Source organism: Pseudophryne corroboree, chromosome 9, assembly GCF_028390025.1.
Source record: "Pseudophryne corroboree isolate aPseCor3 chromosome 9, aPseCor3.hap2, whole genome shotgun sequence".
NCBI lineage: Eukaryota > Metazoa > Chordata > Amphibia > Anura > Myobatrachidae > Pseudophryne > Pseudophryne corroboree.
Window position 1 is genome coordinate 450,385,569 of NC_086452.1, and position 22,463 is coordinate 450,408,031.

Genomic DNA, 22,463 nt, shown 5'->3' on the forward strand with positions numbered 1-22,463 from the left:
GCACACCAGATACGGCTCTGGATAATACACTGCACACCAACTACGGCTCTGCATAATATACTGCATGTCAAATATGGTTCTGCAAAATATATCTCACGTCCGATACACTCTGCATAGTATACTGCACGTAAGACATGGTTCTGCATAGTATACCTCATACCAGATATGGCTCTACATAATACATCATAGTATATCACATACTGTACAATGCTATGCATAATATACTGCATATTGCTCTGCATAGTACACTTCATACCGGATACATCTCTGCATAGTACGCCTCACACCAGATATGGCTCTGCATAGTATACCACATACGGCTCTGTATAAAATACACCTAACACTAGATATGGCTCTGCATAGTATACCACATACGGCTCTGTATTAATACACCTCACAGCAGATACGGCTCTGTGCAGTACACCTCATTTTGGATACGGCTCTGTATAGTACACACTTCATTCTGCATAAGGCTCTGCATAGAACACTTCATACAGGATATGTCTCTATATAGTATACCACATACCAGTTATGACTCTGAATAGTACACCTCACGGGTGTGGTATTGAAAGTCGACAGTAACTAGGTCGACAATGTCTAGGTCGACCACTATTGGTCGACAGTAACTAGGTCGACAGGGTGTCTAGGTCGACAGGGTCTTTAGGTCGACATGTTCTAGGTCGACAGGTCAAAAGGTCGACATGAGTTTTTAATGTTATTTTGGTGTCGTTTTCTTCGTAGAGTGACCGGGAACCCCAATTAGTGCACCGCGTCCCCTCGCATGGCTCGCTTCGCTCGCCATGCTTCGGGCATGGTGCCTTTGCTCCGCTACCGCTTCGCTCGGCACAGATTACCGTTCCAATCGTAGTCCACGTGGATCGTTAAGTATGAAAAGGTTCAAAAAAAGAAAAAAATTGTGAAAAACGCATGTCGACCTTTTGACCTGTCGACCTAGAACATGTCGACCTAAAGACGCTGTCGACCTAGACACCCTGTCGACCTAGTTACTGTCGACCAATAGTGGTCGACCTAGACATTGTCAACCTAGTTACTGTCGACTTTCAGTCCGGATCCCCACCTCACACCAGATGTGGCTATACATAATATACCGCATATGGCTCTGCATCGTACACCTCATACTGGATATGGCTCTACAGTAGACACTTCATTCTGGATATGGCTCTACAGTAGACACTTCATTCTGGATAAAGCTCTGCATAGTACACTTCATACCGGATACGTCTCTGCATAGTATACCACATACCAGATATGGCTCTGCATAGTATGTCTCACACCAGATATGGCTCTGCATAGTACGCCTCACACCAGGTATGGCTCTGCATAGTATACCACATACGGCTCTGCATAGTACACTTCATACCGGATATGTCTCTGCATAGTATACCGCATACCAGATATGGCTCTGCATAGTATACCGCATACCAGATATGGCTCTGCATAGTATACCGCATACCAGATATGGCTCTGCATAGTATACCGCATACCAGATATGGCTCTGCATAGTACGCCTCACACCAGATATGGCTCTGCATAGTATACCGCATACCAGATATGGCTCTGCATAGTATACCTCATACCAGATATAGCTGTGCATAGTACGCCTCACACCAGATATGGCTCTGCATAGTATACCACATACGGCTCTGTATAATACACCTCACACTAGATATGGCTCTGCATAGTACACCTCATTCTGGATACGTCTCTGCATAGTATACCGCATACCAGATATGGCTCTGCATAGTACGCCTCACACCAGATATGGCTCTGCATAGTATACCACATACGGCTCTGTATAATACACCTCACATCAGATATGGCTCTGCATAGTACGCCTCATTCTGGATACGTCTGCATAGTATACCGCCTACCAGGTATGGCTCTGCATAGTATACCACATACGGCTCTGTATAATACACCTTACATCAGATACGGCTCTGCATAGTACGCCTCATTCTGGATAAGTCTCTGCATAGTATACCGCATACCAGATATGGCTCTGCATAGTACGCCTCACACCACATACAGCTCTGCATAGTACACCTCCCAGCAGATACGGCTCGGCATAGTACACCTCCCAGCAGATACGGCTCGGCATAGTACACCTCCCAGCAGATACAGCTCTGCATAGTACACCTCCCAGCAGATACGGCTCGGCATAGTACACCTCCCAGCAGATACAGCTCTGCATAGTACACCTCCCAGCAGATACGGCTCGGCATAGTACGCCTTGTACCACATCTGTGACAAAATCCATCGATCAGGCATTAAAGGAACCTACAGCTGTCTAGTTGCTGTGGAACTACAAGTTCCAGTACGCCAGTTAGTCTCCAGCTGTTTGTATGTTTGACATTCCACAGCAACTGGTGAGGTACGGGCTGCCTACGCCTGGCACTGTTGGTACTGTATGCCATATACAGGGGGTAATGCATGCCAGTAGTTACAGTATTACAGTGCTCTGCGCTGAGAATGGGAATGTACCGGAGCCTGTCCTCACCTCAGCCTGCGCTCCTTCTCCTTGGCTTTCTCCGCAATCTCTATTCTCTCCTTAGGGACCACCTCAATGTTGTCCAGCAGCTCTTCTAGCTGGTGCTCGATCATCATCAGCATCTGCAGAGCGTTCAGGTTTGCTCGGTTCTCCCCTATACAGGCCTGGTATACTTCCTCCACTTTCGTGCTCAGAGACACCAGCATCTTCTCCTGTGAAGCCAATGGTGAGTTATTAGAAACCTGCCCGCAGAGAACTTACAACAGTAGATGAGTCACATGACCAATGTTTCTAATACCCCATCCACCATTTTTCTGTAGCCTATATTCTCCAAATAACCAGCAGTATTCCCATACCCATGCCACTTGTGCAGAAATGAACGACAAGGATAAATACATGGATCAGTGTTACCACTGCATTCTACTGCAGCTGTAGTTAAAAAGTATCATCTCCCTGTTATATAACAGTTGAAACCCCTCCCGCATCTTTGTATAAAGGCTCGTACAGGTCAAAATGCTGAGACTGAGTTTCTGCAAGATCAGAAATCAATTTGTTGGTTACTCTTGACATCATTTTGGATTAAGGAATGAAATGTTACCTGGTCCTCAGACTTGTAGTCACCGAAGGAAAATACGCGAGACTTCAGCTCCAGGTCTAGCGCTCTCTCCTCCTCCCGCGCTATACAGGCTTTCAGATGGGCAATATGATCCTTCAGCTGCTGGGTCTCATTTTCCCTGGAAATAAATAAAACACAAGGAACGTACAATAAAATAATGAGCAAGGGGAGTGTTTGTGAGTTTTTTCTTCTGTTAATTCTACTAATTGTTTTGTTTTAAAAGAAAAAAAGCATTGACACATCCGCCACAATTCCATCACCTGCCCACAAGAGGGACTGTTTTTGCAATCACTTCAGGCCTCCTCCCAGGAACACCCCACCCCCTAGGAACACTGTCCAGGAACATCCCCAGGAACACCTCTGAAGAACACTGCCCAGGAACACCCCACCCCCTAGGAACACTGCCCAGGAACCCCCCCTTCCCCCAGGAACACTGTCCAGGAACACCTCTGAGGAACACTGCCCAGGAACACCCCACCCCCTAGGAACACTGTCCAAGAACATCCCCAGGAACATCTCTGAGGAACACTGCTTAGGAACACCTCCCAGGAACCCCCCCTTCCCCCCAGAAACACTGTCCAGGAACATCCCCAGGAACACCTGTGAGGAACACTGCCCAGGAACACCTCCCAGGAACACCCCCCTCCCCTTCCCCCAGGAACATTGTCCAGGAACACCTCTGAAGTACACTGCCTAGGAACACCTCCCAGGAACACCCAGGAAAACCACCTAGGAACACCACTCAGGAACACCTCCGAATAACACTGCCTAGGAACACCTCCCATGAACACCCATCGCCCCTTCCCCCTAGGAACACTGTCGAAGAACATCCTCAGGAACACCTCCGAGGAACACTGCCCAGGAATACCCCCCCCCCCTTCCCTCAGAAACATTGTCCAGGAACACCTCTCGCCCGTTCCCCCAAGAACACCCCACCCCCTAGGAACACTGTCCAGGAACATCCCCGAGAACACCTCTGAGGAACACTGACCAGGAACCCCCCCCCTCTCCCCTTCCCCCAGGAACACTACCTAGGAACACCACTCAGGAACACCTCCCGCCCCTTACCCCAGGAACACCCCACCCCCTAGGTACACTGTCCAGGAACATCCCCAAGAACACTTCTGAGGAACACCTCCCAGGAACACCCCCATCCCCTTCCACCAGGAACACCACCCAAGAACACTCAGGAACACCTCCCAGGAACACCCAGGAAAACCACCTAGGAACACCACTCAGGAACACCTCCGAAGAACACTGCCTAGGAACACCTCCCAGGAACGCTTTGTTTCTCCACTTGTGATACCGTCTGTCTTGGTCACGCATGCATCATTGCATATAAACATCAGACTTACACCTTCTCCTCAGTGGTGGAGATGTTATGCTTGATTTCCTCCAAGGCCTCTTCTGTATCCTGCGAGTTCTGGATCAGCGAGAGGTTCTGTTCCTCCAGCTCAGAGAAGATGTCCAACAGCTGCTGCGGGTCAGTGAAGTATAACTCCGGCTCCTGGTTAGAGGTCAAACACCAAGGCCACTGTGTCAATCTGCTCCAGTGTAATTTGTAACAGTCACAACATTCTGTCATTCATCTGTAATACTACAGAGTTGAGAGAGGGAAGCTGTCCATGTATTACAGCTGTTGTAGAACTACAAGGCTCAGTATGTCCTGCATAGTTGACAAGCTAGGAGTTGCCTAATATCAACTGTGGCAAAAATTGTTGCCCCTCAAATGACGTTGTGCAGGGTTGCATTGAACAGCATGCACTCAGGGGCTGAGTTAGGTTTGTAAGCAACGCAAAGAAGGACACAACTGGACAAAACCATGCTGCGCTGCAGGTGGGGCAGATATAACATGTGCAGAGCGATTTCGATTTTGTTGGGTTATATTGTTTCTGTGCAGGGTAAATACTGGCTGCTTTATTTTTACACTGCAATTTAGATTTCAGTTTGAACACACCCCACCCAGATCTAACTCTCTCTGCACATGTTACATCTGCCCCACCTGCAGTGCAGCATGGCCTTGCCAAGTAGTGTGCTTTTTTGCTTTACTTGCAAACACGAATCAGGCCCTCAGGGCCATTCTCATTACATTAAGCTCTGTAGTACTCGGTTCAGGGACAAGCACAGTGTGACACATCGGCGCAGACAAGCTATACCCTTTCAGTGCTGCATGACGGCTGTCTTTGGCAAGGAAAGGGTTAAGGTGTTGTCACTAACAGTTGCACAAGAAATTCTCGCACGAACCTCTTCGCTGTCGGAGCTCATCAAGGTTTCGGTGGTGCTCTTATCTTCCCCCGGGAAGGATGCAACGCTCCTGTGAAGAGAATCTATAGGTCACGCTGTCCTGAACACGCTGGGTCAGTATGAGCTACTCTCAATTAAACAAATAGAATCTGATCTGGCATAGACGTGGCACTGAGTATCTGAGATGCAGCTACAGTATTAGCGTGCCTCCTTATGTCTATGAATGTTATTACTCCGTTTCCAGGACTTTCACTATGACAGAATACGTGCTGTGACTTAGCCCAGTTCTTATGCATCTGGTGTAAATTACAATATACAAACAACACGAAAGGCAAATGATAACATCACACGGGCCAAGTACAATGACTGTGATACAAGTCAGATACTGTAACATAACCCTAAGAGGCTGCTCCCCATAGTAACATATGGGGAAGGACAACGGTGGTTTCTCTGGGGGTGCTGCCGGGCCCTCCTCTCCTCTGTGCCCCAGATCACGGCACACCTGCAGGGCATCGCCACTGATGTCTTCAGAGGAGGACAGTATTACCAATTTACTATCTAGGGGAGATTTCGCAAACCTTCTAAAGAGGACAGATGGAGACATAGGGCCTAATTCAGACCTGATCACTGGGCAGCGATTTTTGCAGTCCTGCGATCAGATAGTCGCCGTCTACAGGGGAGTGTATTTTAGCTGTGCAAGTGTGTGAACGCATGTGTAGCAGAACTGTACAAACAGATATTGTGCAGTCTCTGCGCAGCCCAGGACTTACTCAGCCGCTGCGATCACATCAGCCTGTCCGGGACCGGAATTGACGTCAGGAACCCTCCCTGCAAACGCATGGACATGCCTGCGTTTTTCCAGACACTCCCTGAAAACGGTCAGTTGACACCCACAAACGCCCTTTTCCTGTCAATCTCCTTGCGATTGCCCGTGCAAACGGATCCGTCGCACAAACTTATCGCTGAGCGGCTATCCGCTTTGTACCCGTGCGACGCGCCTGTGCATTACGGTGCATACGCATGCGTAGTTTGGACCTGATCGCCCGCTGTGCGAAAACGCAGCCTACCGATCAGGTCTGAATTACCCCCATTGCCCAATCAGATTCTAGCTATCATGTTATAGAACGTACTAGATAAATGCTATAATACCAATAAACAAGAAATAGCGCTTGGAAACTGGATAAGAATGAACTAACAATTTAATCAAGAATTAAAAATTCATGTATACTGTTGCAACAGATATTTAAAACAAGAATAAGTGCAATTAAAAATTTAGGGCATAATATAGCACTGCATGAAGTTTAAAAAGTCCCATATACTTAATATGGATTTAATACTGTTGGCCGGTACTCAAAAGAACCAGTTCTTCCCCAAAATAAGTGCCACAGTCCAGGAACAATTGTAAGCGAATGATGTTATTACCAACTGCAGTTAGAATCGACCTGATTAGCTTGGTTCAAGATGCCACTTGGTCCAATTGATCGCTCAGGTCCCAAATTTTTGCAGATGTTCAAATCGCTGATGGCAGAGTTCCTATATCCGACTTCTAGGCGTTTGTAGGGGTATGAAGAATGAGAGTCCAGCCAATCCACCGACGCGTTTCGCTGTTTAGCACAGCTTTCTCAAGGTGATAAGTTGCAGTGACTGAATGCCCTTTATATAGCAGTGCTAATAGCCCATGTGAAACAGGTGTGTCAGATTACAAACTTATAAACAATTTATCAAATCAAATTCTATCCAGTTTCCAAATGAAGTGACAGGCTTTGAGACTATAAAAACAATAAAGCGTCTTATTTTTCTAAATGTAAAGTACATTTTTTCTGTATGCTATAATTTGATTAGTTGCTAGGAGCAACTACTCCACTTGTACTCTATAGAAGGTTTGACAGATCTCCCCCTATGTTCGGGCAGCTTTTTTTATCACTGTTGTTGACTATGGTGTCTTCAGGAATCTCTGCTACTCGGTACTCAGTACTTACTATGTTACCTAGGTAAGTAGTCACTATCCTGGCGGTCAGCATACCGCCACCGGGATCCCGGTCACCAGAATGCCGGCAGGGGGCAGAGGGCTATTAATCCGTTACATACACACAAATAATTCTGTAACATTTATCGAGACACAAGATGGGGTTACTCACATTTTCTTGGAGGCCACAGTTTTCAGACTCAGCCTAGAGGGCTGGCGGACGTCCCGGGTGGAGTCACGGCTGGGAACGCCCGGCCCAGACAACCGGCTCTCCGACTCTGAATGATAAAGAGGAGATTTGGGTTTCTTTTAATGCTGACCGGCCAGGATACAAAACAGAGAATGGGAAGATCCAAAGCAAGTAGGCAAACAAGGACACACTCTGTACGGGTACATGGCTGCAAGACATAATACACCCTATTAATGAGGCTATGTATCATTATAGCGGGTCATGTCGGGTGTCCTGGCGACTGGGAGAAAACAAAAAACATTGCGGGTCCATGTGCCATCGATGGCGAAAAACCATTGGGTGTCCGCCATCAATGGCTGTTAACACTCAATGGCCGATGGTGGTTGTATGTGGAACTGTAGCTCTCTTTTTTTGGGGGGAAAGTGTGGGGGGATAAAATTGTTGGACCGTATTTCTTCATTTGGGTGGATTATGTTCTCCTGGATTCTCTTGCCCCATATTAAGCACACCCATGCATGATCATTGATACACTTACTCTTCTCCATGGCGTGGGATACAGACACCTTGGCCTCAGAGCCGCTTTTCTCCTTCTCCCGGGAAGCGGGAGGGTGCGATTTCTTCCTCTCTGCCTTCTTCTGTAACATTTCCTCTTTCCATTCTTTAGGAGAGAGTCGGAAGAGGAAATCCTTATACATCAAGTACTCGCGTAGAACCTCCTCGCACTTGGAGATGTCGCTGGGGGACGGAACCGGGAGACAGATAATGTATTTCAGGCTAGTAAGACGTGGGCTTTATTGTCAGTCATTTATATATATAGCAGCACCCAGTGTGTCCGGGAATAGACCATGTGCAACATGCTTAGGCCCACTGGCCAGGCTCTCAATGAGCGCTAGTGGTCTATGGGGGTCATTCATAGTTGATCACTAAGTGCCGATTGTCGCAGCGCAGCGATCATGTAAAAAACGGCAAATCTGCACATGCGCCGCAATGCGCAGGCGCGTCGTACAGGTACAAAGCGGATTGTTGCTGTGCGAGGGATTTTGCGAAGAATCCGTTCGCACAGCCGATCGCAAGGAGATTGACAGGAAGAAGGCGTTTTTGGGTGGCAACTGACCGTTTTCTGGGAGTGTTTGGAAAAATGCAGGCGTGTCCAGGCGTTTGCAGGGCGGGTGTCTGACGTCAATTCCGCGACCAAAAAGACTGAAGTGATCGCAGCGGCTGAGTAAGTACAGACCTACTCTGAAACTGCACAAACTGTTTTTGCAGAGCTCGGCTACACAAGCGATCGCACACTTGCAAAGCGAAAATACACTCTCCTGTGGGTGGTGACTATGCGTTTGTGGGCGGTGACTATGCGTTTGCACTGCTGCAAAAAGTAACTAGCACGTGATCAACTCGGAATGACCCCCTATGGGCCTAATTCAGAACTGATCGTAGCAGCAACTTTGTTAGCAGTTGGGCAAATCCATGTGCACTGCAGGGGGGGGGGGGGGGGGGGCAGATATAACATGTGCAGAGAGAGTTAGATTTGGGTGGGTTATATTGTTTCTGTGCAGGGTAAATACTGGCTGCTTTATTTTTACACTGCAATTTAGATTTCAAATTGAACACCCCCCACCCAAATCTAACTCTCTCTGTACATGTTACATCTGCCCCCCCTGCAGTGCACATGGTTTTGCCCAACTGCTAACAAAGTTGCTGCTACCATCAGTTCTGAATTACCCCCTATGTACAGGCAGACAGGAGCACTTCATGCGTTTGTTATAGGTAAGAGGTGCCTTCTCATTCCTAACACTAGGCTGGGTCTTGTGGAACTAGAAGTCCCAGCATGCTAACATTTTTAGAGCATACAGGGTTTTTTTGTACAGATGGGGGTTCCCAGATTCTTCTCTATGAAATGAACATACATTTGCATATACACCACGTAAGATAATACTATTACCATTTTATTAAATATTCAAAACATTTACATTTTAGCAATTCATTCAGCACATGTTGCAGCCCCCAGAACCTGCTGCCACCAGACAGTCGCCCCAATTTGCCTTGTGGCGTCCCTTTGTACCTTCTAATGTTCATCATCAGCGCTGTCTGACTCTTGATTTGTGCAACTCGCTCCATTTTCAGCTTTGTTTCCTTGTCAGCCCTGAGACAGAGAATACGTATTACTGATGCATCAGTGGCTACATACACAGACACATCGCCCCAGATCCCTCCTCCTGCGATCACCATCCAGCAGGTTCACAGAGTCTAGCAAACACTATTCATGTGACTGCATGCTACTCTGTGTCACATCATCATACCTGACAGGGGCATAATTCTGCATCACCTATAGCAAACACCGCAGGAAAACCTATGCCGCTGTAGGCTTCTGACACCCGAGTCTGAAAGAGCAGAGCTGCAGCCTCCTGTGCCACTGAGAATTAAAGTGTTATCTGCACTTTTTTTCAGAACGGAAGGAGGTCTTGGGGAGGGTGGGTGTGGGGCATCATGGGTACAGGGAGGTTCACCCATCTTTGGTGGTTCTCACCTCCTCCCCTGCATACGCTGTAGTTCCTCCTCTCCTACACACACTGTAGTTTCTCCCTGCAAATACAGTAGTTCCTCCCCTGCACAGATTGTAGCTATTACTTTGGGCATGTACATTCTGTAGTTCCTCCCCTGCACACACTGTAGCGCTTCCCCTGCACACACTGTAGCTGTTCCTCTGTGCATATACATACTGTAGTTCCTCCCCTGCACACCCCTAGTTCCTCCCCTGCACACACTGTAGCGCTTCCCCTGCACACACTGTACCTGTTCCTCTGTGCATGTACATACTGTAGTTCCTCCCTGCACACACTTTAGTTCCTCCCCTGCACACCCCCTAGTTCCTCCCCTGCACACACTCTAGTTCCTCCCCTTCACACTCCCTAGTTCCTCCCCTGCACACACTGTAGCTCTTCCCCTGCACACACTGTAGCTGTTCCTCTATGCATGTACATTCTGTAGTTCCTCCCTACACACACTTTAGTTCCTCCCCTGCAAACCCCTAGTTCCTCCCATGCACACACTGTAGCTGTTCCTCTGTGCATGTACATACTGTAGGTCCTCCCCTGCGCACACACACACCCTTGTTCCTCCCCTACACACACTGTAGTTTCTCCCTGCACACACTCTAGTCCCTCCCCTATACACACTCTAGTTCCTCCCCTACAAACACTCTAGTTCCTCCCCTGCATACCCCCTAGTTCCTCCCTGCACACACTGTAGCTCTTCCCCTGCACACACTGTACCTGTTCCTCTGTGCATGTACATTCTGTAGTTCCTCCCCTGCACACACTGTAGCTGTTCCTCTGTGCATATACATACTGTAGTTCCTCCCTGCACACACTTTAGTTCCTCCCCTGCACACCCCCTAGTTCCTCCCCTGCACACACTCTAATTCCTCCCCTTCACACTCCCTAGTTCCTCCCCTGCACACACTGTAGCTCTTCCCCTGCACACACTGTAGCTGTTCCTCTGTGCATGTACATTCTGTAGTTCCTCCCTACACACACTTTAGTTCCTCCCCTGCAAACCCCTAGTTCCTCCCATGCACACACTGTAGCTGTTCCTCTGTGCATGTACATACTGTAGGTCCTCCCCTGCGCACACCCCCCCCCTTGTTCCTCCCCTACACACACTGTAGTTTCTCCCTGCACACACTCTAGTCCCTCCCCTATACACACTCTAGTTCCTCCCCTACAAACACTCTAGTTCCTCCCCTGCATACCCCCTAGTTCCTCCCTGCACACACTGTAGCTCTTCCCCTGCAAATACTGTAGCTGTTCCTCGGTGCATGAACGTACTGTAGTTCCTCCCCTGCACACACTCTAGTTCCTCCCCTGCACACACTCTAGTTCTTCCCCTGCACACACTCTAGTTCCTCCCCTGAACACCCCCCCTAGTTCCTCCCCTGCACACACTGTAGTTCCTCCCCTGCACACCTCCCTAGTTCCTCCCCTGCACACACTCTAGTTCCTCCCCTGCACACATACTAGTTCCTCCCCTGCACACACTCTAGTTCCTCCCCTGCACACACACCCTAGTTCCTCCCCTGCACACCCCCCTAGTTCCTTTCCTGCACACACCCCTAGTTCCTCCCCTGCACACACACCCTAGTTCCTCCCCTGCACACACACACCCTAGTTCCTCCCCTGCACACACACACCCTAGTTCCTCCCCTGCACACACACCCTAGTTCCTTCCCTGCTTACACTGTAGTTCCTCCCCTGCACACACACTAGTTCCTCCCCTGCACACACTCTAGTTCCTTCCCTGCACACACCCTAGTTCCTCCCCTGCACACCCTAGTTCCTCCTCTGCACACACACCCTAGTTCCTCCCCTGCACACACCCTAGTTCCTCCCCTGCACACACCCTAGTTCCTCCCCTGCACACACCCTAGTTCCTCCCCTGCTTACACTGTAGTTTCTCCCTGCACACACACACTGTAGCTTCTCCACTGCACACATCTCCGTACCAGACCTCTGCTTTGTCCACTCACTGTTTCAGAGCCTCCACTGAGTTCCGGTCATTCTGCTTTAGAAACTCATCAAATCTCACAGCATCTTCCTCCAGGTACTGCTCGGCTTTCTCCAGCTTCATCTCCTCTGTGGCAGCCATCTCTTCCAGCTTCTGGATTTCATCTCGTTTCACCGTCAGGGAGTACTGGGGACCAGAGTGGCAGTTGGCAGTCACACAACAAAGCAGGGTGGTTTCCCACAATGTGGAGCACTAGGCCTAACATACACTATACTCTGTCTGACCCCATATCAACGGACCTATAATAATGGCTCCTACTAGATCCTACTGAGCAGGAGCAATATCTCACACATGGGACCCTACAGTGGCTGTTTATAACCACATGATAGGCATCTAAAACCACTTTACGTTCTTCAGAAAAACTCCAATACCCGTAATAACATAACAGCCAAGAGTGGATTATTACCAATGATCAGTTATTACAATGTACAGACTTTATAGAAGAAGGTGATCATACTTAACACACAAGTACATGTAAATGCAGATCAATTCAGAGGTAATAAGGCCCTAAGCAACGCATTTTGCTCTGTCTTACCTGCAGGAGAAACATTTCCCTCTTCTTATCGATATAGTCATGTAGATTTTCCCGCTGTACCTGCTTATCTAAAGGAGGAAATTGTTATTATTACATGAGATATTATTTCACATAAGAAGACTGGAATTAGTTCAGTATAGTGACATCTCTCTGCACCAAAGTGGTTATTACACTTTTTCCCCACGTATTGATGCACTGTGGACTAATCTTAGCATTTTTTGGTAAAGATAAGAGAATTCTACTTTACAATCTTTAACAATAAAAAGTTAGTAACAAGTGGAGACGTGTTTTTGTGGCAGCTGGTATGGCATGTACTCATCTCTATATTCAGAGTGCCTACATTCAGAATGTCAACAGCATACTGTCGACACACAACATATTAACAATTGCAATTAGGGTAGGTTGCAGTCAGGGTTAGGTTGCAGTTAGGGTTTGACTGCAGTTAGGGTTAGGTTGCAGTTAGGGTTAGGTTGCAGTTAGGGTTTGGCTGCAGTTAAGGTTAGGCTGCAGTTAGGGTTAGGTTGCAGTTAGGGTTTGGCTGCAGTTAGGGTTTGGCTGCAGTTAGGGTTAGGCTGCAGTTAGGGTTAGGTTGCAGTTAGGGTTAGGCTGCAGTTAGGGTTAGGCTGCAGTTAGGGTTTGGCTGCAGTTAGGGTTTGGTTGCAGTTAGGGTTTGGCTGCAGTTAAGGTTAGGCTGCAGTTAGGGTTTGGCTGCAGTTAGGGTTAGGTTGCAGATAGGGCTTGATTGCAGTTAGTAGGTTGCTGATAAGGCTAAGCTGCTGTTAGGGTTTGGCTGCAGTTAGGGTTAGAATGCAGTTAGGGTTTGGCTGCAGTTAGGGTTAGAATGCAGTTAGGGTTAGAATGCAGTTAGGGTTAGGATGCAGTCAGAGGCGTAGCTAGGGTTTTCGGAGCCCAGGGCAAGATGGAAAATGGCGCCCCCCAAAAAAAACAAAACAAAAAAACACACACACCAAAAGAAGCATGTGCGCGCGCGCGTCGAAAAAATGGGCGTGGCAACACACCAGAAGGGGTGTGGCTACTGAAAATGGCCCACAGCGCCAGTTACATTGCCCCACAGTGCCAGATACAATGCCCCACAGTGCCGGATACATGCCCCACAGTGCCGGATACATGCCCCACAGTGCCAGATACATGCCCCACAGTGCCAGATACATTGCCCCACAGTGCCAGATACATTGCCCCACAGTGCCAGATACATTGCCCCACAGTGCCAGATACATTGCCCCACAGTGCCAGATACATTGCCCCACAGTGCCAGATACATTGCCCCACAGTGCCAGATACATGCCCCACAGTGCCAGTTACATTGCCCCACAGTGCCAGAAACATGCCCCACAGTGCCAGATACATGCCCCACAGTGCCAGATACATGCCCCACAGTGCCAGATACATGCCCCACAGTGCCAGTTACATTGCCCCACAGTGCCAGAAACATGCCCCACAGTGCCAGATACATGCCCCACAGTGCCAGATACATGCCCCACAGTGCCAGATACATTGCCCCACAGTGCCAGATACATTGCCCCACAGTGCCAGATACATTGCCCCACAGTGCCAGATACATTGCCCCACAGTGCCAGATACATGCCCCACAGTGCCAGATACATGCCCCACAGTGCCAGATACATGCCCCACAGTGCCAGTTACATTGCCCCACAGTGCCAGATACAATGCCCCACAGTGCCAGTTACATGCCCCACAGTGCCAGTTACATGCCCCACAGTGCCAGTTACATGCCCCACAGTGCCAGATTCATGCCCCACTCAGTGCCAGATACATGCCCCACTGTGCCAGATACATGCCCCACTGTGCCAGATACATGCCCCACTGTGCCAGATACATGCCCCACTCAGTGCCAGTTACATGCCCCACTCAGTGCCAGTTACATGCCCCACTCAGTGCCAAATACATGCCCCACTCAGTGCCAAATACATGCCCCACTGTGCCGCCCCCCCCCCCCCCCTGGTCACTCACCGCTTGTTGATATCTATGTGAGGGGAAGAGAGCGCAGCGCCTCTCCTTCCCTTCACCGCTCCAGGTCTCCGGCGGCTGTCTGGCGCCGGTTCGCTAGCCAATCAGAGCTCGCGTACCGGCAGCCAATCAGGAGCCGGTCCGCAAGCTCTGATTGGCTAACGCCGCAGGAGACCGGACACAGCAGCGCTGCTGGCAGCGGCGGTGAGGGAAGGGAGAGACGCTGCGCTCTCCTACCCTCACATTTCGGTGTGACAGGGGCGAGTGGGGCATGATGCCCTGGCCGCTGGCGGCTCCCGCCTCTCCTGGGCCTGCCAAGGCGCCCAGGGCACGTGCCCCACTCACCCTACCCTTGTTACGCCTCTGGTTGCAGTTAGGGTTAGGCTGCAGTTAGGGTTTGGCTGCAGTTAGGGTTAGGTTGCAGTTAGGGTTAGGTTGCAGTTAGGGTTACGTTGCAGATAGGGTTTGGCTGTAGTTAGGGTTAGGTTGCAGATAGGGTTTGGCTGCAGTTAGGGTTTGGCTGCAGTTAGGGTTAGGCTGCAGTTAGGGTTTGGCTGCAGTTAGGGTTTGGCTGCAGTTAGGGTTAGGTTGCAGATAGGGTTTGGCTGCAGTTAGGGTTAGGTTGCAGATCGCTGTGTCCCCCGCTGGTCCCGCTGTGAAGGAAAACTAGACGCTACGCGTCTAGTTTCCCTTCGTGTAGAGGACTTTTGCTGTGCGGTGTGCGATGACGTCATCGCGCACCGCACAGCATTGTGGGACTGACAGACGCCAAGGGTCATAATTGACCTCTAGTGTCTGTCATCCGAGGAAAGGAGCGGCGCCGGCGGAGATCTGCAGCGGTCGGGAGCGGGGATAGTAAGTATTTGTTTTTTCTTTCAGCGGCGCCCCCTGTATGAAGCCACCCCCCCCCCCCCCCCCCCCATTTTCCGCCCGGGGCGCCAAAGGGTCTAGAACCGGCTCTGGTTGCAGTTAGGGTTTGGATGCAGCCAGGGTTAGGTTGTAGTTAGGGTCAGGCTTCAGTTACGGTCAGGCTGCTGTTAGAGTTAGGCTGCAGTTAGGCTAGAGTCAGCACCCCCCCCACACACACACACATGTAGGAACTGAGGAGGGATCCTTCCCCAGATACATAAGCTATCTTGCTATGAGTAGTCAGCTTGGATAGAGGGAGTCCCTCCATATATTTATCCCATACAGCTCAATAGAAGTGCCTCTATAATGTACATTACAAAGCTATCTACAGTATATATTAATAACTGAAAGATGACTTTTAGGAGTGACCTATTTCAATGATGCTGTTGCCTGAGCAGGGCACATCATATACCAAATTAAAGGATTTGGTCAATAGATTTGCAGAAAAATATTGGCGCTGTAATTGGCTGCTTTGTTTCGGAGTTATGTTGCAAAACGTCCACCTGCCATTTACAATGCATCACCATTGTGCTCTGGAAAATGAGTTGGTGAACTTTCCCGGTGCAACTGCTGGGTGACTTGGAACATGTGACCTGCTGGCTGGTCTGGAAACTGTGACAGTTATTTTCAGCCACCAACTAAGCAGGGATTTTTCCAATTTAACTCCAAAGGGGGTAAAAAGGGTTAAATGTTCCGCTTAGCAAACCTTTGAAACCGGGCAATCAGCTAGTATGGTTTATAATAGCATTGTACAGCTGTAGTAATGTTAATACCATGTGGAATGTAAAATTCACACTTGTTTATTAGCACAGGAAACAATAGTACATGTGTCTCGTACCACTGTACTGTCCTCCGCTACCAAACTCCAGTTCTCAAGCCCAACCCAAGGTCCAGGTTTGAAGGATATCCATCCTTGAGTGCAGTTGACTTAATTAGTGCCCTTAGCCACTTTAATTCAGCCACATGTGCTAAAGCATGGATATCCTTAAAAACTGGACTACTAGGCTGGCACAAGGACTGGGAACAGCTGCCGGATATTCTAATCCTGTTTGTTGTTTGTTTTCTTACTTTCCCTGTTACAATATAATAACTTGGTGCTGTTGTCTAGCGGCGTAAAGAAGCCTGTGACATCATTAGGGGCCGGGTATGATGTCATCAGGGGTATGGACAGTGACCTCACAACTGAAAATGCAGGAAAGTTATAAAAGTAGACGAGTCTTTATAACTATTTATATGATCCGTATCTATCATATTGATCTCTTTCCCAGTTGCCCACACAGCTCGGACCTCTTATTATGGCAGGTTTCCATGAAGAGCTGTCCCGCACAGCCACCGATTGCCCTGAATCTGCACGGCTCTCTTCCATCTCCTCCTCTTCAATCTCCCGGCGCAGTCCGGCAATTTTCGTTTTCATTTTTGTGTTGTTTGTGCCCCTCTGATGGACCTTCAAGTTCTTGTTGAGCTCTTTTTCCTGTGCAGAGCAGAAGAGGAGACAAAAAAACATTCATTTGAATGCTGAGCCGGTGTAGAAATATCGTTATGATTCAACTTTGGGAAATAGTTATAATTACTGATTGGCACATATGGGTAGGTCTGATCATAGGCGGAACTGTAGTGGGTGCAAGGGGTGCCATTGCTATGGGGGCCCAGAGGCTTAGTGGGTCCTAGACCCAGTGTGCAACAGAAGACACGCGCTGCCAGTGCTGGGTGCTGCAATTCCACTACAGGAAGCTATTCCCACTAACTCAGGACTCTTCTGGGAAACTGAAACACAAGATAACCCTGAGAGGGTGTGCAGTAAAGGACACAAAGATAGCGTCACCCTGAAAAGGGGGCGACGGGAGAGAGAAAGAGGTGAGGGGTGAGCTGTCATTATCACCCTCCGCTGCTTTAATAATGCCCCAATATCTGAAGTACACACATGTGTATTGTTTAATAAGTGATGCCACTATGGTCCTAATCCAAGTTCCTGCTGCAGCGGGTGTTGCAGATTCTCGCCCGGCAATTGAATTCCCCCCCTAGAATGAATACAATGTCAGTGTGTGATTCGGGAGTAGCGTCTCATGTGTCCCCAGGGCCTGTTCTTAGTCAGCGTCTAACTTTGTTTCTTGCAGATTAAATAACTTTACATGTAACCAAAATGTTGTCAATTTCCAAAACAGAATAAAGAATTGTGCAACTGCGCATGCCGGTGCATGTGTTCAGTTGTGTGTGTGTGATTGCTACATGTGTCTCTGTGCAGTTCTGTGTGACTGAAGGCCTGATTCTACGGTGGACACAAATCCCGTGGTGACAGAGGTTCCGTATGCAGGGGATTTGCAAAAATATGCAAATGTAGCAGCCGCAGGGGATTTGTACCAGATCCACTGCAGAGTACAATCAATCATCTCAGCAACTCTATGGCTGCCCAGAATGTCAATCGGAACAAAGACGCCGGAGCCTTTTGTGTCGGATTCGTCACCCCTGTTACCCCTGTTAATCTGCTGGCCCTGGGTATTGCAGCAGCTCCATCCAGGGCCGGATTTAGTAGGGGGCGAAGGGGGCGACCCCCCCCCCCTAACACAGTCATAGCCACGCCCACTTTTGAGCAGAAGAGAGCTCTCCGGGGAGAGCCTGAGGCAGAATGATGTGCTGCAGCCCATACCACAGCAGCACAGAGGAGCCAGGAGAGCAAGGGTTACAGAGCATTTGCCCCTCACTTGCTGGTGGCTAATAAATACAATTACCCCTCAGCACAGTCACATGTACATAGAACAATCACAAAGCTCTATCTCAGTCTCACTCAAAAAGTTCAGTCAGAATTGAGAGAGGAGGATGGGAGGAGTTGGGACTGGAGAGGGGAGGAGTCAATATTAAACAGTAAACCGCCCCCCCTAAAAGAAAAGTCTAGATCCGTCCCTGGCTCCATCCGGCCCTTTATCCTGCATGTAGTGGCTGCTGGCCAGGTTGTGAGAAAGGGGGGCTTCCGGGTAACTGGAACTCCCCCCTGTGTTTGCCTATGGAGTTAAGGTGTATATGCATACCTCCTGTCCCAACATGACCCATTCCATGAGGGGTAAATTGCTCTATTCCTGGACTTCTCTCATAATTTATGATTGCCATCACCTGTGTTGAACTAGTTAATTGATAAGAAAGGTGTTTCACCACAGGTAATGGCAATCCTAAATTAAGAGGGAAGTCCAGAAGCAGAGCAATTTGTTGGAAGGCATGTGTACATGTGTGTCTATAGTAAGTAAGGTATGGGTATCAGTTGAATCCTGTGGGCAGGACAGTGTGGTGGGTATGAGTTTGGGTATTTCTTACACAGGGGCTTTGGACTTTTGAGCGTACCTTCAAAGGGGGTGTGGCCTCATGGCAGGGGCGTGGCCTCATGGGAAATGCTGTACCTACAAGCCACACCTCCCATTTTTTGTCACATTGGGGGTGGGCCCAGTGCTCTGGGAGCTGCTAGACATGCCCCCAGGCCCTCTCTCCAGTGAACAGATGCTGGGCACGTGCTTATGGCATCTATTCGCCACCTGCTCTACTAAGCAGAGCAGCGGGTGAGAGGGGGGCCTCCAAAGCTCCTCCTCCTTACCACAGGATATTACGGCCCGTGAGTGGGGACGGTGGGACAGTGCCCAAAAAGTGTGACTGTCCTCCCAAAATGAAATCGTTAAGAGGAATGGTATTTTTGCCCATGTTTATTCTTTGTGTGCGTTTGAGTTTGTGTTATTTGAGTGTAAGTTTGGGTGTATTTGGAACCCACCATTTGTTTTTTTTCATTTTCTTGGTCCCTGATGAGGAAGAAGTCCGCATCTGGTGGGATTTTGAATGGGTTCGGTTCTTTCCTCTTCTTTTTAGCATGATCTGCGGCGAGGAGAGATGGACAGTAACGTCACATGGACTGCAGAAAGGGTACACCACAATCCTCCCCTCCTGCAGGCCAAATTACCTGAAGCAGCAGACTTTGGATTCGCCCCGGACTTGGCCGAGCTTAGTATGGACCTCTGTGCAGAGTGTGACGCTGAACGAGCACCTCCTGTAGCAAAGGACACAGACACGCATTGGTATCTCACCATGGACTCTCAAAAAGACCGGAAGGGGTGACTAGTGGGCCTGGCCCCAGAACCAGGATCAGTCACAGGCACTCTGCCGCCCGCCCACACTATACTGGAGTCATACAACAATTTAAGTAGATCACGTAAGTTGCTATAGACAGGTAAAAGTTAGGACAAGCCACAGGTTGTGTTATCTGACCACTTACTGGATCCGGCCCCAGAGGCTGTGCTCTGTCGTGATACACTGGAGTGTTCTAGCGTCATGGACGACATTCTCAGCGATATACTTCCGGAGATGTAGAGGAGGCGTACCGGAGAGCTCTACAAGGATGCGCAGAGTAATGGGGATCTCCAAGTACCGGGATCTCCACAAAGCCCACCTAGAAATCTGTCAATGAGGAAGTTATTGCCACACTGTGCAAACACGCAAAATGAAACACACATAATAAATCTCTGCCGCCAGGTTCCTCCAATTCATAACACATCCCCTGTAATGCATCACACATCCCCTGTAATGCCACACGCATCCCCTGTAATGCATCATACATCCCCTGTAATGCCACACACATCCCCTGTAATGTATCACACATCCCCTGTAATGCATCATACATCCCCTGTAATGCCACACGCATCCCCTGTATTGTAACACGCATCCCCTGTAATGTATCATGCATCCCCTGTAATGTATCACACATCCCCTGTAATGCATCACACATCCCCTGTAATGCCACACGCATCCCCTGTATTGTAACACGCATCCCCTGTAATGTATCATGCATCCCCTGTAATGTATCACACATCCCCTGTAATGTATCATGCATCCCCTGTAATGTAATGTATCATGCATCCCCTGTAATGTAACATGCATCCCCTGTAATGTAATGTATCATGCATCCCCTATACTGTAACACGCATGCCCTGTAATGTATCATGCATCCCCTGTAATGTAATGTATCATGCATCCCCTGTAATGTAACATGCATCCCCTGTAATGTAATGTATCATGCATCCCCTATACTGTAACACGCATCCCCTGTAATGTATCATGCATCCCCTGTAATGTATCACACATCCCCTGTAATGTATCATGCATCCCCTGTAATGTAATGTATCATGCATCCCCTGTAATGTATCATGCATCCCCTGTAATGTATCATGCATCCCCTGTAATGTAATGTATCATGCATCCCCTGTAATGTAACATGCATCCCCTGTAATGTATCATGCATCCCCTGTAATGTAATGTATCATGCATCCCCTGTAATGTAACATGCATCCCCTGTAATGTATCAAGCATCCCCTGTAATGTATCATGCATCCCCTGTAATGTAATGTATCATGCATCCCCTGTAATGTAACATGCATCCCCTGTAATGTAATGTATCATGCATCCCCTGTAATGTAACATGCATCCCCTGTAATGTAATGTATCATGCATCCCCTGTAATGTATCATGCACCCCCTGTACTGTAACACGCATCCTATGTATTGTAACACGCATCCCCTGTATTGTAACACGCATCCCCTGTAATGTAACATGCATCCCCTGTAATACAACACACATCCCCCTGTAATGTATCATGCACCCCCTGTACTGTAACACGCATCCCCTGTATTGTAACAAGCATCCCCTGTATTGTAACACGCATCCCCTGTAATGTAATGTATCATGCATCCTCTGTAATGCTACACGCATCCCCTGTAATGTAACATGCATCCCCTGTAATGCATCATACATCCCCTGTAATGCCACACACATCCCCTGTAATGTATCACACATCCCCTGTAATGCATCATACATCCCCTGTAATGCCACACGCATCCCCTGTATTGTAACACGCATCCCCTGTAATGTATCATGCATCCCCTGTAATGTATCACACATCCCCTGTAATGCATCACACATCCCCTGCAATGCCACACGCATCCCCTGTATTGTAACACGCATCCCCTGTAATGTATCATGCATCCCCTGTAATGTATCACACATCCCCTGTAATGTATCATGCATCCCCTGTAATGTAATGTATCATGCATCCCCTGTAATGTAACATGCATCCCCTGTAATGTAATGTATCATGCATCCCCTATACTGTAACACGCATGCCCTGTAATGTATCATGCATCCCCTGTAATGTAATGTATCATGCATCCCCTGTAATGTAACATGCATCCCCTGTAATGTAATGTATCATGCATCCCCTATATTGTAACACGCATCCCCTGTAATGTATCATGCATCCCCTGTAATGTATCACACATCCCCTGTAATGTATCATGCATCCCCTGTAATGTAATGTATCATGCATCCCCTGTAATGTATCATGCATCCCCTGTAATGTAATGTATCATGCATCCCCTGTAATGTAACATGCATCCCCTGTAATGTATCATGCATCCCCTGTAATGTAATGTATCATGCATCCCCTGTAATGTAACATGCATCCCCTGTAATGTATCATGCATCCCCTGTAATGTATCATGCATCCCCTGTAATATAATGTATCACGCATCCCCTGTAATGTAACATGCATCCCCTGTAATGTAATGTATCATGCATCCCCTGTAATGTAACATGCATCCCCTGTAATGTAATGTATCATGCATCCCCTGTAATGTATCATGCACCCCCTGTACTGTAACACGCATCCTATGTATTGTAACACGCATCCCCTGTATTGTAACACGCATCCCCTGTAATGTAACATGCATCCCCTGTAATACAACACACATCCCCCTGTAATGTATCATGCACCCCCTGTACTGTAACATGCATCCCCTGTATTGTAACAAGCATCCCCTGTATTGTAACACGCATCCCCTGTAATGTAATGTATCATGCATCCTCTGTAATGCTACACGCATCCCCTGTAATGTAACATGCATCCCCTGTAATGCCACA

At 48.5% G+C, this 22,463-nt stretch overlaps 1 protein-coding gene and 1 long non-coding RNA gene across 4 annotated transcripts in view; one reads left to right on the forward strand and one right to left on the reverse strand.

The window, feature by feature from the left end:
* Positions 1-22,463, reverse strand: part of CFAP100 (cilia and flagella associated protein 100) — a 54,796-nt gene that overhangs the window by 2,321 nt on the left and 30,012 nt on the right. For all 3 annotated transcript variants that reach the window (XM_063941195.1, XM_063941193.1, XM_063941194.1), the window contains 13 exons: positions 19,768-19,949; positions 19,456-19,542; positions 19,270-19,370; positions 16,809-16,992; positions 12,624-12,691; positions 12,051-12,214; positions 9,588-9,668; positions 8,061-8,260; positions 7,508-7,613; positions 5,370-5,439; positions 4,481-4,632; positions 3,108-3,243; positions 2,519-2,721 (listed from right to left, as the gene is read on the reverse strand). In XM_063941195.1, coding sequence (XP_063797265.1) covers positions 2,519-2,721; positions 3,108-3,243; positions 4,481-4,632; positions 5,370-5,439; positions 7,508-7,613; positions 8,061-8,260; positions 9,588-9,668; positions 12,051-12,214; positions 12,624-12,691; positions 16,809-16,992; positions 19,270-19,370; positions 19,456-19,542; positions 19,768-19,834 — 1,619 coding nt within the window. In that variant the 5' untranslated portion in view covers positions 19,835-19,949. The remainder of the gene's footprint in view (positions 1-2,518; positions 2,722-3,107; positions 3,244-4,480; positions 4,633-5,369; positions 5,440-7,507; positions 7,614-8,060; positions 8,261-9,587; positions 9,669-12,050; positions 12,215-12,623; positions 12,692-16,808; positions 16,993-19,269; positions 19,371-19,455; positions 19,543-19,767; positions 19,950-22,463) is intronic.
* Positions 8,203-17,705, forward strand: LOC134958527 (uncharacterized). Its single transcript, XR_010187048.1, has 2 exons — positions 8,203-8,289; positions 16,790-17,705. It is a non-coding gene; the product is annotated as an uncharacterized LOC134958527 (long non-coding RNA).